Genomic DNA, 15833 nt, shown 5'->3' on the forward strand with positions numbered 1-15833 from the left:
CCTGCCAAAAAGATATGATAATCTATAAATAGAAACCTGAAGTTGAAGAAAGCAAGAATAGATGTCAGATCTCGTCATCGGTGTATTTTTAGGTGGTTCCGTATGTCATGTTCAAACCCATACTCTTTCGAGTGGGGTTTTTTCCTTAAAATTAAAATCAAAGCTAATGCCTCTTCATTCCAAAGGAGACAATGTCCACATTACTGATGGCAACTATTGTCTAAACTCATTCAATGTTAGATGCTTGAGGAATGAGAAATAGCGAAGACAAAAAAAAAACAGGAAGGAATAGTAATGCGCCGTAAGTATTAAAATTTGGTCATGCTTTTCCCCCGTAATTGACGTGACCTCTTTTCTCGGTAAACAAAAAAAAAATTATTTAATAGAAACGCGGTGATATTTTTTATTTCTTTACAGCTTTTCCAAAATGTTCTTAATTTTGTTCATTGATGAGTAAGTATAACGAATGGAGCAGACATGTGGACATTAAGAAAAATTCTAACGAAGCATTTCAAACAGATTAATGTTTGCTGTTGAGATATTCGCTCTCTGCCTTCTTTTTTTTCCTTGGGTTTTAGGAAAAGCCATCGTGATTCTGTTGTGGGAAGTACTTCTGCGTTTCTTTTTTCTGGCAGTTTCTCTTGCACCTGTTGGGTATTTAGGACCATTTGGGGGGTATGCAGACGAGTCTGGACCACCAGCTCAACCCGTCATCATCAAGACCGTCTTTGTTGCGTTGCCTTCTCCTGCGTCTTTTTCGGCAGTTGATGTCAATCCTTTCCCTCGTTCTTCTCCTGTTCCTCCTCCTGCTCGTCGTCCCACGACGATTCTTGAGACGCTTCGTTGTTCTTTTCCTGGTTGTTCGTGCTTTCTTGGTGCGCCATGTTTTAGTTTGGCTAAAGACCCAATTATTCTTTGTCCTTCTTCCGCTTCACCTGTCCTTTTTGGCTGTGAGGCCATAACGAAAGCTTGGCTTCTTGCCAATTCTCCCTTGCCTTCTTCTTCGTCTGGTGCTGCTGGTTCTTTGGTGTTTGGCTCTCCTGCTGTCCCCTTTTTGGAGGAAATGGATGTTTGCTTGCCTTCCCCCTTGGTGTCTGTGGCACCTTGTGTGTCAATTCCTGGCTCTGGCTCGGCTGTTTCTTCTGCTGCTGAGGTGTCTTCTTCTCTTTCTCCCGCTCGTGTGATTGCGGCGCCTAAAGGCGTCCGTTCTCACCGAGTAAGGGAGAATGCTGGGTTGAAGACCCACTCAGCCACCCCCATGCAAAAAGGTATATCGCACGCAAAAACAATGTTAGCAAAAATTTGACTAACTTTTATGGTAAAATCTTCTTTTAATTTAATAGGGGACAAAGGATTAAAACGTCTTTCTGGTTTTGGTGACAGACAAGATGGAAAATAAACTTTCTTTTTCTTTCTTTAAAAATTACACATTTACATTGTTTTTCAAAAAAAAAAAGATATAATTAGCAATACCTTTTGTTGGGGACGTAGAGTTGGAATAAAGGGCGAAATTATTGTTGACCTTAGAGTCACAGTATTTTTTAAAAAATAGAAAAACGATGTATTACCTCAAAATGCTAGCCACAAAAAAAAAACAAAAGCCATGTGACTTCCACTCGTACACGCTGTTATAATTCACTTTGAAGGTTAAAACGTTATTTTTTATTAATCCATTGAGCAATGTAAGTTTTTATCCAAAGAAATTCGAGTTTCATAACGCATACAATGACTTACTTTGAGAAGTCTAGGGTACACGATAAAAAAAATTAGATTCGTATTTTGGAAAACGCAAGTGGGAATCCAAAAGTCTCAAAATTTTAGTGGGGTTTGACTGACAGTCGTACATTCTAACAAATAGAGCAGAAAGATAGGCACTTATGTAGTTGTTCTTTATGAACAGCTTTAGCCTTTATTTCTCAAATGCGAGCTTAGTTTTACTTTAATCTTTTTTATTTATTGTATATGTGTGAAAATCGGTGTAGATTTATAAAATAAAAAACAAGAAAATTATCAAACTTGCAAAAATTAACTAAAGCTTTATTAAACAAATAAAAGGGGGTCTTTATATACACATTATTTCAGACATTGATCACAGATGGGCTGATGACGGTAGTGGGTAGATTCATCCAGATAATACTCGGATGTAATGATCCCATATAGAAAGGCCATAATGAGATGTCAATAACAATAACAATAACATTCATTCTTAAACTGTGTATGTCTTGTAGCACAATATTCAGGGGAAAATGTAGTTCTTAATTCAGATAGCTGTGGCACCTCAATGTGGCTGATGTAACCTTCATATGTGTTCATATCAATGTTATTATTTAAATGTATGTCTTATACTTGTGTGAAGGATGATATGAGATCAAGCCTGTACATAAAGTAAATGATCAGTATTTAATATAACAGTATCAATAAGAATTATATTTAGGATTATCAAATGGAAGATTTAAGAAGTGTAGATAGAGTCATATATTAAGTATATAGCCTCGATCACGACATTACCCCCAACCACACTTTGATAAGCTTTTAAAGAAGAGGTATTTACACGTAAACAGTGTTTATAAAACCCAACCCGTAGAATGTGTCTGTGTATGTATATGTATATAAAATGTACTTGTGTAATAATTGATCGTAGTAAATATATGTGCCAGTAAAAAACCAAAATGAAAAAAACTTATAGGCAAAAAAAAGTATCTTTGGGGAAAAAGGCTATACTTGTTTACTTAGAGCTGCTTTGTGATTCAAGCAGTCTCTGTGATCTAGTAATGATACGAGAGTTCTTATTACTATGTTTGTCACGATTAGCTTTTTTACGTGTAGTATTATTTACTGTTGTAGGAAGCTGTTTAGTGCTATTTACAGCATTACGTCTAGCCCAATAAAATTCGATATGCAATTTGGAATCAAAGTCTTCAGCTTGTTGCCAAGTATGGTGTTTAGGGTCATTGTAACCTAACCAATGCACGAGATATGAATAATTATTAGGTTCGCCTTTATGCGCTATAATTGCTTGTACTTCATAATGACCTTCAGCGGTATTATTTTGAGAAGCTTTTTCTTCAGGCAGTAATTTGATCTGCTGAGTAGGTACGTCTCTAGATAGTAAATTACCTGCTTGGTCTGCTAAGATGTAAGATTTATTCTTTGTGTATCCTGTAATAGTAAAAGGTCCAGAATATCTTTCTTGTACTTTCGAGCTGCGATGAACATTGATGATCATGCACTTTCTGCCAATGGGGTACATATCTGTAAGTACTTTATGAGTTTTCGCAAAGCGCTCATGATCTTTAGTTTGCGTTTCTTTAATAAGAGTAGCAATTTGAGGTATAACAACTTCTTGTGCAAATCGAAGTCTGTCATTAATTAATTTAGTGTCCGCTGTTTCTAAGGATAGAGAGGGAGTCTCATTAGAGTAATCTTTGAAGTCGTTAGGCTGTCTGCCAAATACTACAGAGTATGGTCTAGACTTATGTAATTTAGAATACTTAATGTTCATTGCTAATTGTACTGGATTTAAATAAAGATCCCAGTCATCATATTTTCCGTTCAGTAATTTTACAATACTGGTTTTGGCAATTCCCACAAATCTTTCACACACAGAATTTCCTTGTGGCGTATAAGGTAACGATAGTCTTCTGTCAATGCCACTCATGAGAATCAATTGAGAAACAACCTCATTGATAAACTCAGATCCATTGTCATGAGACAAAATCCTTGGCCATGAGAACAAGCAAAAGATGTTTAGTAGTTCTTTAGCAACTGTTAAACTTGTCTTATCTGGTAGTGCTCGAAGAATTGTGAATCTACTGAAATGATCTACCATGACAAGCATGTAGTTATTTCCACTAGCAGATGTTGTATTAAAGGTTCCAAGATCCATACTCCAATGATCTAGAGGTTGATCTGGTAATACACTGTTAAAAGGGTGATAACCGACTTTAGCAATATTGAAGTGTGAACAAGCATCGCAATTGGAAACAATTCGTATGATGTCTTTTCTCATATTTGTCCAATGTAATTTGTAGTCGTTATGTATAGTGTCTTCTACAGCCTTTGTACCGAAGTGTCCTAAAAGGTGTGCTTTGTTGATAATATCATCACGTTCTTTCTCAGGTGGAGTCATGTAGTCAGCAAACTGTAAAGCTCTTAATACTATAGGTGTAGTGTTAGTACCAGTAGTACATGTACGTGTAGGTAATGCAATTGGATTCTTAGATTCGTGTTTAACGTTTTGTATATAATCGTTTCCATGTTGTTTCATAGCTTTCTTATAAAAAGTCGAAGATATTTTGAGCTGTGGAATAGCTTTAGCCTTGCGCTTCTTGTATTGAATTTTTTGAATTGGATTTGAAATTTGTGACTGTGTATCTGGATTATCGTGTTTATTTTTACGCTTGGTGATGAAAGAAGAAGTTGTTTCATCAACAATTTTTCCCCCTTCCAAATGATAGTCCTCCGTGAATAAACGGCTACCAGCATCAGCAATGTCGTTTAAATGACCCGGCAAATGTACAACATCGTATGATAAACTGAATAGTGTCTCGTAATAAGTCAGTAACAAGTGATTTGGCACTTCTTGACTGTGGAGATAAATAAGAGATCGGTGATCGGTATGTAATGTAAAATGCTTTTGAATCAACCATTTACTGAATCGCTCAAAGCAGAAAACAATAGCTAATAATTCACGACGTGTTGTACTGTAATATGATTCAACTGTGTTTAAAGCTCGACTAGCCATAGCCACAAATCGTTTTTCAGTGTTCACGAGCATATATAATACCCCGGAAATACCCGTATTGGATGCGTCAGTAGCAACATGCAAAGGATATTGGTAATCGATACAATGGATAAGTGGAGCTGACACTAGTGCAAGTTTCATATTGTTGAAAGCTTTTGTGTGTTCATCCGTCCAAGCAGCAGGTAAATCTTTGACGTTACGCAATTTATCGAGCTTATCACTAATATGTGCATACATAGGAATAGATGCGCGGAAAAAATTCATGTAACCTAAATAAGATTGCAGCTTTTTGGTAGTAGTGGGAATTTTAAATTCGGAAACTGTGTTGACCTTTCGATGATCAGGAGCTAATCCACCACCTTTCACCAATGACCACCCAACAGGTGAATACTAGTTTGAGCCAATACAACCTTTTCAGGTGCAATAACCAAGTTAGCTTTTGTTAAGCGTCTCAATACTTCAGCGACACATTCGGTATGATACGTCAAAGGTCCAGCTGTACTGATTGTCAAATCATCAACATATACTTGGATGTAAGGAAGATCAGAAAAAAGTTCTTGGAGCACTCGTTGTACTAAATTGCCGACAAAAGTGATACCGAAGCACATTTTGACAAAACGATATTGACGGTTGGAATAAGGACATGTGAATGACAATTTATGACGATCTTCGGCAGCAACAAGGAAACTGTTGAAGCAAGATTTGATATCAATAATTGTATGCATCTCAGCATTACCGATGCGACCCAATATATCATGAATTAATGGATAACTCTGAGTGTCAGTGACTGTGAGGATAGAATTTAAATTTCGGACGTCCGTGACTAAACGAATTTTGTCAAAAGAGAAGATACCATCAGCGTTCTTTTTGGCAACAACTAATAATGGAGAATTAAAACCGGTATGAGATGTAGCTAATTCAATAACGCCTTCCTCCAACCATGTATTGATTTGCTTTCGTACTGAAGTTTCAAATGCATATGGCAAAGGGTATTGTTTCTTAAAAGCGATGCATCCTGGCTTTGTATTTAAGTGGATAATAGCGCCTGGTAAATTACAGTATGTATTTTTCATATCAATATTAGCATTTTCCTGTAATAATGGTTCTAATGTTGCTTTCATAGCTTCACGTTCTACTTCAGTTCCGTAAGGACTATTATTAGGTGTGGAAATTGGATCAGCAGGAGATGATGGAAATGGATTACTATCTTGGATGTTAAAATGTGATATTGTTAATCCAGTAAGTCCCATGTTTAATTTATGAAATAAATCCATACCAATTAAAATCGGAATATTTTCATTATTTTTAGTAGTATAAAAGTCAAAAATTTCGAAATAATCATGTATAAATTTATTGTTATAAAATATGTTCAATTTGGTTATCCCCAAACGTTGCTTCGTACAAGAAATGTGACCCAGTTGCACCGACCCAGAAGAAGGAGTGATTTGAATGTTATTTGCAAGATACTTCACAAACGAAGGTTGGACCATTGAGGTGGTGGCACCTGTGTCCACGATTGCGTAGGTTTTGATATCCTGTACAACAAGAGGAATAATAATCATGTTAGATTTATTAGCCGGAGGATGACTATAAATATTATGAAACTTACATTGCTGAGCCTGGCGGGCGATCATTTCTGAATCCGTCATTTCAGTATCATCTTCATCCGAGTTAGTTCGGTTACGTGCAGCATTACTATTACTGGCAGCGAAGTCGTTCCACATACTGGTGTTAGGACTATTAACAATGGGAGCTACAGAGTCCGAGACATAATTGTTGGCATTACGGTTATTACCAGACAAAGAAGAGACATTCATAGCATTGAGGTGCAAAGTTCCATGGACGTTAGGTCCACCTCTGGAAGTATTGCATACGTGTCGTGGCGTCCAGTTATCAGCTTGGCACTTACGACATTTACGATTGTTGGTGGGAGTACCTCCAGCAGCAGCAGCATGGCAATCCACGGTGTTGTGGGTAGTTACCCGATGAAAAGAGCAAAACTTCCCAGACGACTCCTTTGGCTTATGAGCTCTTGTAGAAGAGGACGAACCAGCAACAGAAGACGACCCGCAACAGAAGAAGAAGACCCATGGTTAACTCCACGACGAGAAGTCACAGCATGCTTTGACAGCTTGGAATACTGATGTACTTCATCATCTTGATCCATGACCGTAGCAGAGCGCTTAGGAGTACGAGGCGCAGACAAATCAGACGTATCTGCTCTCATTTTTCCTTTGGAGAATCGGTTGAACAACCCACGAGCAAGACCAGCGAGAACCTCAACATCTTGTTGCTTGTATATGGGCAAAGTAGCGGTAGAGATGGAGACCAGATTAGACAAGTTGTCCGGCAAAGCAAAAAGAATTTCTCGGCCAAGATTGAATCCGGCAAGACTTGGTCAACAGCACGGCGACGAAGACTGTTGAATCTATCGATGAAAGACTCCAGAGATTCACCACGCAACATGTTGATGCTGTTAAGTTCACGCGCGCAGTTGTTGCGTTCTTCCTGAGCATTGAGACCATACCGATTCTGGAAAGCAGTGGTAAATTGCAACCAAGTGGGATCAGATTGGTATGTAGTACGATGGGTGGCCAAATATCCGTCGAACCAAACACGGGCTTTACTTGTCAAGTAAGGAGGGAGGAGACGCAAGAAATTGGCATCGATGTCGATGTTATGACAGTTCAAGACATCAGTAAAGTTGGTGAGGCAGGTCTGGATATCCTCGAAGATATGAGCACCAGGAACATTCTCATGACCTTCCCAGCAGAACATGGCAAGCTTTGGAGGGACTACGTCTGAAACCTTCGACTTTTCCACCGTGTCTTCAATGGTGCTTTGGACAGCGTCAAGAGCGGCCTTCAACGCTTGCAAATCTCGAGTACGACGCTCTAAGCGGATACGCTTGTTACGCAACAAGGGATCACTCTCAGGAGCAGAAGAAACATACATACTGTATGATAGGACATCAGCTTGAGTCACAGAGATGGCTCGTTTCATATCATCAATCTTGCTGTTAATGATAGGCTTGGGACCTTGTACCTCCTGTTGGCTGGTGTTGATTTCAGGTGATCCAGGAGCAGTAGGTTCAATCAATGAGGTTGACTCAGAGAAAGTTTCCTCAATATCTTCCATAGGAGAAGATTCATAGTTATCAACAAGAGGAGTATCACCAATAGAGCGAGCATCGGGGACAGGAGACGAAGCACGAGAAGCACTAGCGGCATTCATGTCAATAGTAGCAGATTGGTTATTGGTAGACATTGGAAGTATTTGAATAGGTAAGTTTTAGTTATACAATATGATAAAAAAAAATGAGAAATTCGAGAGTGATAATAGCGAATTAAGAAAAATGTAAAATTTAACAAAGTGAAATTATCAAACTGCAAAAATAAACTAAAGCTTTATTAAACAAATAAATGGGGGTCTTTATATACACATTATTTCAGACATTGATCACAGATGGGCTGATGACGGTAGTGGGTAGATTCATCCAGATAATACTCGGATGTAATGATCCCATATAGAAAGGCCATAATGAGATGTCAATAACAATAACAATAACATTCATTCTTAAACTGTGTATGTCTTGTAGCAAAATATTCAGGGGAAAATGTAGTTCTTAATTCAGATAGCTGTGGCACCTCAATGTGGCTGATGTAACCTTCATATGTGTTCATATCAATGTTATTATTTAAATGTATGTCTTATACTTGTGTGAAGGATGATATGAGATCAAGCCTGTACATAAAGTAAATGATCAGTATTTAATATAACAGTATCAATAAGAATTATATTTAGGATTATCAAATGGAAGATTTAAGAAGTGTAGATAGAGTCATATATTAAGTATATAGCCTCGATCACGACAATATGAACATATATTCAAATACTTAAAGATATGTAAGATATATTTATTGTGTGATGATGGTTCATCATATGATGTTGATATCATTACTGCAGTAAATGCATAGTACGAGTTTATGTTAAAAGCAGTATTTAAAATTTTAGTTAATTCGCTCTCGTGGTCTTTAGAATAAATTATCCCGGAGCATTTTAGTATAATTTTATGCACTAAAACCGAAGTGATATACAAAATATTGGTATCTCTTATCAAAAGTTATAAGGTATTACAAGTTGGCTCAGCTGTAAACATCTTCAGGTTATAGCCATGTCATTTCGTTTATTCCCCATAAAGAGGGATGTCTTCTCAGTACTAACTAGAAATTCCACAGAATTATTTTCTTTATTTTACACTAAACTGCTGATATTCAAGAATCACGGAGATTATCTCTAATAAAAAGGTTCAAAATTAGCACTCAAACTGTACTGCCAGTCAAATGCTTTACATTGAAAAGTTTTAATAAAGACAAACTAGTTGTAACATGGCGAAAATAGAGAATATAGGGTGTTACTGTGACACTTTTAAACCAGGAGCTGCATTAGAGACAAACGTCATTTGAATTTCCAACATTTTTATGATGCTGTTTAAACGACTGTTACAACTAGTTACAGTATTGGGTGTAATGTACATGTTTCCAGCAAAATGCACAGGTGAAGAACTTTAGGTTTGTTGGACTTGCTTTCTACGAGTACGTGTGTTCTTGATTATAAAAATGGGCAAGGCAATTTATAAGGATCGGTTAAAAGTTATTAATGAACGAACAAAAAGGTTATGGAGGTATTATCCGGAGTTCCAAAAAATCGATTTATTTGAAAAAAAAAACCCGAGAGCAAGTCCTGACGACAATAAGCAATTAGTTGCGTTTAGTATATTGATCTTCAAGAACTTCAAAAGTAAGCGAGGGTTGTTGTTGCTCATACGCTATGTTTTATGTTAAATAAAGGCTCATTGTTTCCGGAGAATCGATTATGTTTGTGTGACCTTGGTTTTTAAAGGAATCTTTTTTTTTTTTTTTTTTTTTTTTTTAGTTCTTCTTGGATATTTCCTTTTTTTCTTCTTTGTCTAATGTAAATAGTATTACCAATTTTCTTTGTTCATTGTGTCGAACAGAGAGAGCTAACAAACAAACTCACGCTTATACAAGTCATGTACATTTCTTGTAACCTTCGATCTCCTCATTCGAATTAGTAAGATTCTAACCAATGTTTTGAAAATCTGCCGTCTGATTCTGTTGACAAAGCTTTTGAAAAGACCCTTATTTTTGAACGTATTCAATTCTAATTCAATTAACTGTAATCCAGATTTTTTTTTCCTCTCGCGTCTTCTTTTTTGCCATGACTCACTGAATGTCCTACATTTCACATGACTCTGTCTTCACTTTAGATTACCCCAATTACGAGGTAGGTAAGTAAGTTTTTACCACTTTTTGACCTGCCTGAATTCTGCTTGCTTCTTCCCATGTAGCCTCAAATAGATATAATATTAAAACTTTTTTTTGGTTATATTTTACTTATTGGTTAACCTTAACTGTTTAGGAAACGCTACAAGATCCGTAAACTTTTAGAGAATAATTCAATAATGGTAACCAAAACCAATCGTACCGGAATCCTAAACAATAGTTATTCGGTGATGTAGCTTAGGTGAGACTATGGGGATCATATTCCGCCATGGACCGAATTACAGATCTCAAAGCTAACCAATATGTTAGTAACGCCTGGCGTAAGTTTGTATTTAAGAGTGAATGTATCGATACAAATTAGGACCATGAGTAAAATTGATGATGGTTGGACAACAACCGGAGTTTTCAGGCAGCAATTCCCTCAACGAATGAAACGATCATGGTTTCACGTAAAGTGCTCGAAAGGGAAGTAATGTAAGGGTCAGGACGACAATATCAATCCGTGGACACTTACAAGATTGCATGATGATACTAACGAGCTATCTCTATTTCCATAGATACAGGGTATGTGCATATTGTCTTGAAGCCATTTGTTTCTCTTTTTTTTGGTTTTAAATAAATCATTTTTTCATGGTAATCTGTTCAATATGCTTAATTTAAACTTGCTTTCAAGACGAATAGTATAAATCGATGGAATTATTACGACGTAGTAATCAGTTTTAAAGACCCATAATAAAGATTTATTTCAATTAATAAACATATGGAATCTAAGTAATCGACATATGTATAATCGTCATATAGTTCAGATAATGGGTAAAAAACTATATGGAATAAAATAGGCCACATTCAATACCAGACAAAACTTTATAGATCTGCTCCCTGAAAAAAAGAAACTTAATTTGCCACATGGTTTACACCACAAAATTCGTGTTACGATTATATCGTACATAGTGACATTATTTAAAAAAAAGGCGTGTACTCTCCGCATGGTACAACCGATCTCAGTCTATATGATAAATAACGTCGATATGTTATGAAATATTCCGGTATTCTACCGTTCATTTCTTGTTTAGATGACTTACTACTAGAATTGCATATAATTATTCAATTGCATACCTCTTCTGTCAGTTATTCAAGCCACATGAGTATTTATCCACGTAGGGTAAATGGTGTATTAATTCTGAGTAAAAGATAAACTTAGGTCAAAATATAGACATCTTTACCACTTCCACTAATCCGCAGCAGTGAAGCCTGACGGAAAGAGTATGGACGTAATGATTTAATTAATAAAAACGAGCACCCTAAAACCTAAAAATCATCTGACCCTTCTCATTTCGCTTAACAGGATAAGCATTTATATATCACAATTAAATCAGACATTTGAGTTACAAAACAAGTAAACCGAGCCTCCAACACTAACATCGGGTCTGCCATTAACCAATGTGGGTATTTATCCGTTTGTGGATGGTTAAGAGCTCATTCACAAAAATAAGTTGACGTGGTTTAAAATTTTGAACGAGGCCTTTATCAATTAGCAAAGGCTAGAAAATTTTCTTGCTTTTTTTCCAAGTCCTCATCCTAGCTTAAACATATTGAAATAATAACACAAGAAATAGAATCTTGGTATGTCACCTTCTTTACATTAGACGAATGTTTCACCATTTTCAGCAATCTCAAAATTGTGACAATGACTGCAATGTTACTAACAACTTTTTTTCTCATTATTACTTGCGTAGGGTACAAACGCTGAAACAATAGCTACACGAAGCGTAGAAACGTCGTATTTTATCGAATGCGTATTCAAACAAGAATACAGTCTACCCATGTACCAGTTAGTCATATGTGAAATCTTATCACATCATATTATCACACTGTTAGTTAGGATTTGAGAAGAAAGCTAAAACATACATTGTCGTTTGGTGATTCAAGTCAAACAAAATGTGGCTATTATCACCTTTATCAATATACTTTGATTGCCCTTTTTTAACGAACCTAGTGGAGTATAGGTGAGAATTTTGACCAAGAGTGCTACCGGTGTGGAAATATTTCACATTTATATAAATTGGACCAATTGGCTCCGGTAAAGTATAAAATTGTTTTTACTATTATTTTAAGAATCTGAAAAAAGATTAATTACTCAAGAAATCTTTAGAAAAAAGAAAATCATCGTCATCACTGCTACTTAACATAAGGTTTTGATAACAAGTCTCTAATAGGTGACCAAAATCTACATTCCAGCAGGATGATCCACGAAGTCAGCTAAATGTCAATCGTGTTTGTATTTCACATCAGGTAAAAGAGCCGTTCGTTCCATGATACTGTTGGTATTTCTACCCCCAGTGACTTTCGATCTTTTTTTTATGTAAATTTCTGTTAGAGTATGTAGTGGTGCAATACAAAATCCTTAAATTATATAACTAAACTAACTCATTTCAAAAATTTGACAGAAACACAAGGAAGAACAGAACGGTGGTTTGATTGGCTCATGTTGAAAGTGTAATTACAGAGAGATATGGTTTTTCGATTACCAACTTGTCAGGTTTTCTTTTATGAGACGTAAGTAACGTGCCGAAAATTAGGAATAATTACATTACTGACCTTTTGATCTCCAACTAGTGTCTATTGGCTGATACTGCAGCAGGAAGTCTTACAATATCACAATACGTCTTGTACTTTTCTTCATCCGCCAAGTGTTCATCGTGATGTCTCACTTTATTTTGACAAATGGCTTTTTGCAACAGAAAAAGAAGTGATTTTATGCAGGACAGAAGTAACATTATCATACAGTGTGATCTCCTCCGAAAGGTAGCCATGCAAAAGGAGGTTTGCGTTCGATAAATTACGGTCGTCTTACACCCATCGAGCAATATCTGGTAGACCATGCAGTTCTTGTAGCTATCACGGATCAATGGCTGCAAAATTTGGCTACGGTACATAGTTTTAAAATTTTATTGGTTAAAACCTACTGGTATCTCGGAATCAACTGAGGATTTCAATTCAAGTTCTGCCCATCTTTGTTGTAAAGATAGTGTCGCTTTACCTGCAATAGTATTATTGAATGCGGGCACCGACGAAATAGCAATTGCTGGTGTAGGAGCGGTTTTCGGTGTAGCGGTGAAAAATGCAGGAATATCCGTGAGTCTCATTTGTTAATTTATGAAAGGGGTGCGTTATTAAAATGTCCTTCTAACTCATTTTCTGTAGTTCATAGGCGCGATTTTGCTCGACTAGATATTCCTTATCACATTAAATTATCGGGAATGTTTTTAACGACAGAAACGTTTTCAGTCGTAAAACGTTTCATCATAATTCTTTGTTTTTGGACGGTGAAAAGATAATCGCCTGTTTTCTTTATAAAGATGGGCTAAGACTGGTTACGAAATCATATTTTGTGGCTGTGCGGGTTTGACATACAAAGGTTTTATATTATGAATGTTGGAAGTAGGAAAACTTTAAACATGTTCAGAAACTCTCATCGTGATGGTAAAAATGAAATTGGACAGCATGCAAGAGTTACAGCAGTTAATTTTGTAAGTGTATAAATATAGCGCTCTTTTTCTCTCTCTCTTATGTTAACCGGTATTTAGTGAATGTAAAGTGTGTAGCCGGGGAAAACTTGAACAGATTGTTCCTACATGCCACTATAGGCCTGTAAGGCGTTACTAATCTAAAAAGACAGGTAATAGACTTTAATTCATGCCGTGGATTATACGTAAACTAAATCAAACTCTTTTATGTTATAGTAAAACTACCGCTTCTGAAGGAAAAGAATTGGAGGCTTCTTTTAGTATGTGATTCGGTGGCTAATAGGACAGGTACTACTAAGGAAGCAAAAGGTCCTGGTTTTTCATTAGCTGCGCTTTTTGAATGGCGACGTCAATCGATGGCTCTTTTGAATTACTCTCTATAAATAACGGCTAATAACTAGACAGCCGCCTGTTACTGACTAGAGTTAGTACTGTACTGGCCGTTTCTCTATTTCGCTCAAGAAGAAAAAGATGATCCATATTTTAAAATTTAATTGGCTCTATTATGGTGACATTTAGTCCATATTTGGCTTGACTCACTCTTTATTCATAACGACGTATGTCTGAAAATCTACGTACTGTCAATGGAATTATGCACTGCAATGGGGTTGTCTCTTATGCTCTCAAGAAAAATAATCTTTATTTTCATTCTTTACACTTTCTCAATGGCGACATGGGATAAAGGAATTTCAGGAATCACTCTCTATACATAACAGCGTGCACGTGGAAGGATGCTTGTTCTTGACTACTGGCATATGTGATACCATTGCGGTGTCTGTTGCTCGCTTAAGAAAGAATTATTTTCGATTCTATTCCGTAATGACGACATCAGGAAATGACTCTGCTGAAATCACTCCCTAAAAGAAACGGGTTATGTCTGGTGGCCCGCTTGTCACGAGCTAAAGGTTGCACTGCACAGCTGGTATCTCTTATGAGCTTAAGAAAAAAAAAACTTTTTTTTTTATTTGCTTTCTTAATGTTAACCCCAAATCAGGTCCCAATGGAAATCATGCCTCCTATGTCTGGAATTTGCTTTATTACTGATTGAAGTTTGTACTGCATTGTATGAACTCTGTATAAATTCAAAAAAATAAATATCTGTTTTTATATTTATTTCGCTTTCTTAAAGTCCACATCAAGCCAAGCATGAGCGGTTATCACTCTTTATGAATAACCGCAAATGTGTCGAAGCTTGCTTCCTCCTGAATGGAGTATGCTCTGCAATTGCCGTGTCAAGAAGAACATATTCACTTTTTCTTGATTCATTCGATTTTTTTCTTGGCGATATTAAGTTTACGTTTTGCTGGTATTATTCAAAAATGTGCTTAATTAATGTCTCTAAATGATATTGGTTTTTTTCTGTTTATATTAATTAGGTGTCTGAAACATTTTTCAAATTGGTGCGATGAAATTGGATCATCAAATACTGGCGCTGTCGTTTGGGAAGTAAACAACGTATATATTTCTAATGGCCGAAGGGGCTATGATTCGTTTCATAATTTATAACCGTTTGGTTATGTCACATTTAAGAATTTAGTATGACTGCATTTTGCTTCAGAAGTTCGTTCACGAAGATGAATATACTTCATTACTTCGTACCTATAGAAAGCACACACCGTCAAAAGCATTACGAAGAAAAAACAAGATGTAACAACTAATTTAGTATATTGATTCCGTGTATTTTTTTTATTTGAGGACAGACGGTGGTAGGGTAATGTCCTGAGAAAAAAGTTTGTACTGGTATGCTTGGAACTAACTTGAAAAAATTATAGAACAAGAAAAAGAAGAGGTAATGATTAATCCTCTGTTCGATCGAATTTCCTGCTCATGTGTCGTATTTAAATTGTGTAGAATCTCGAATGTGTGTCATGCAGCCTGCGACAAGTATATAATAATACGTAACAACTTTTGTTTTCCCGCAGTGTTAAAGATAATAGCCGAAACATGCCTGAAAATAGTGGATCCTGGTTTTTGAGAGTGTTCTACAAGAAACATTTGGTGGAGGAGATTCTAGTAACATACAGAAAAAAGTAATGGTGATTGCTGTTAGTATTTAGCGGTTTGCTGATCCCATTATTTATTTTATTAAGACTTTATATAAGATGTTGTTTGTGATTAAATGACGACGAATGTTATTATTGTGCATGTTCTCGGTATATATATTTGGCTGTGATGTTTGAGGAATTATTGTATTGTGATGACGTACGCTGCCGCTTCATACTTATCTGCGAATATTGGTTGATATTTACTTGATTC

At 36.3% G+C, this 15833-nt stretch overlaps 4 protein-coding genes across 4 annotated transcripts; 3 read left to right on the top strand and 1 right to left on the bottom strand.

Annotated features, from left to right (window-relative positions):
* Nucleotides 1-251: 251 nt before the first annotated feature.
* EV154DRAFT_482159 (uncharacterized protein) lies at nucleotides 252-1399 on the top strand (the record flags this gene model as incomplete). The annotated part of the gene is made up of 4 exons (XM_051598459.1): nucleotides 252-301; nucleotides 418-453; nucleotides 520-1268; nucleotides 1344-1399. The coding sequence occupies 4 exons, from the start codon at nucleotides 252-254 to the stop codon at nucleotides 1397-1399; spliced, it is 891 nt and encodes a 296-aa protein (XP_051456852.1).
* A 7964-nt stretch (nucleotides 1400-9363) lies between these two features.
* Nucleotides 9364-11939, top strand: EV154DRAFT_482161 (uncharacterized protein; the record flags this gene model as incomplete). The annotated part of the gene is made up of 6 exons (XM_051598460.1): nucleotides 9364-9544; nucleotides 10035-10059; nucleotides 10187-10232; nucleotides 10292-10370; nucleotides 11124-11212; nucleotides 11787-11939. 6 exons carry the CDS (start codon nucleotides 9364-9366, stop codon nucleotides 11937-11939), a joined length of 573 nt encoding a protein of 190 aa, XP_051456853.1.
* Nucleotides 11940-12662: 723 nt separating this feature from the next.
* On the bottom strand, nucleotides 12663-13196 carry EV154DRAFT_482162 (uncharacterized protein; the record flags this gene model as incomplete). Its single annotated transcript, XM_051598461.1, has 2 exons — nucleotides 12663-12962; nucleotides 13017-13196. 2 exons carry the CDS (start codon nucleotides 13194-13196, stop codon nucleotides 12663-12665), a joined length of 480 nt encoding a protein of 159 aa, XP_051456854.1.
* Nucleotides 13197-13478: 282 nt separating this feature from the next.
* Nucleotides 13479-14438, top strand: EV154DRAFT_482163 (uncharacterized protein; the record flags this gene model as incomplete). Its single annotated transcript, XM_051598462.1, has 5 exons — nucleotides 13479-13580; nucleotides 13649-13701; nucleotides 13794-13837; nucleotides 14097-14134; nucleotides 14262-14438. The coding sequence occupies 5 exons, from the start codon at nucleotides 13479-13481 to the stop codon at nucleotides 14436-14438; spliced, it is 414 nt and encodes a 137-aa protein (XP_051456855.1).
* Between the last annotated feature and the right edge of the window lie 1395 nt (nucleotides 14439-15833).

This window comes from Mucor mucedo, assembly GCF_025094135.1.
Source record: "Mucor mucedo strain NRRL 3635 chromosome Unknown EV154scaffold_55, whole genome shotgun sequence".
Taxonomy (NCBI): Eukaryota; Fungi; Mucoromycota; class Mucoromycetes; order Mucorales; family Mucoraceae; genus Mucor; species Mucor mucedo.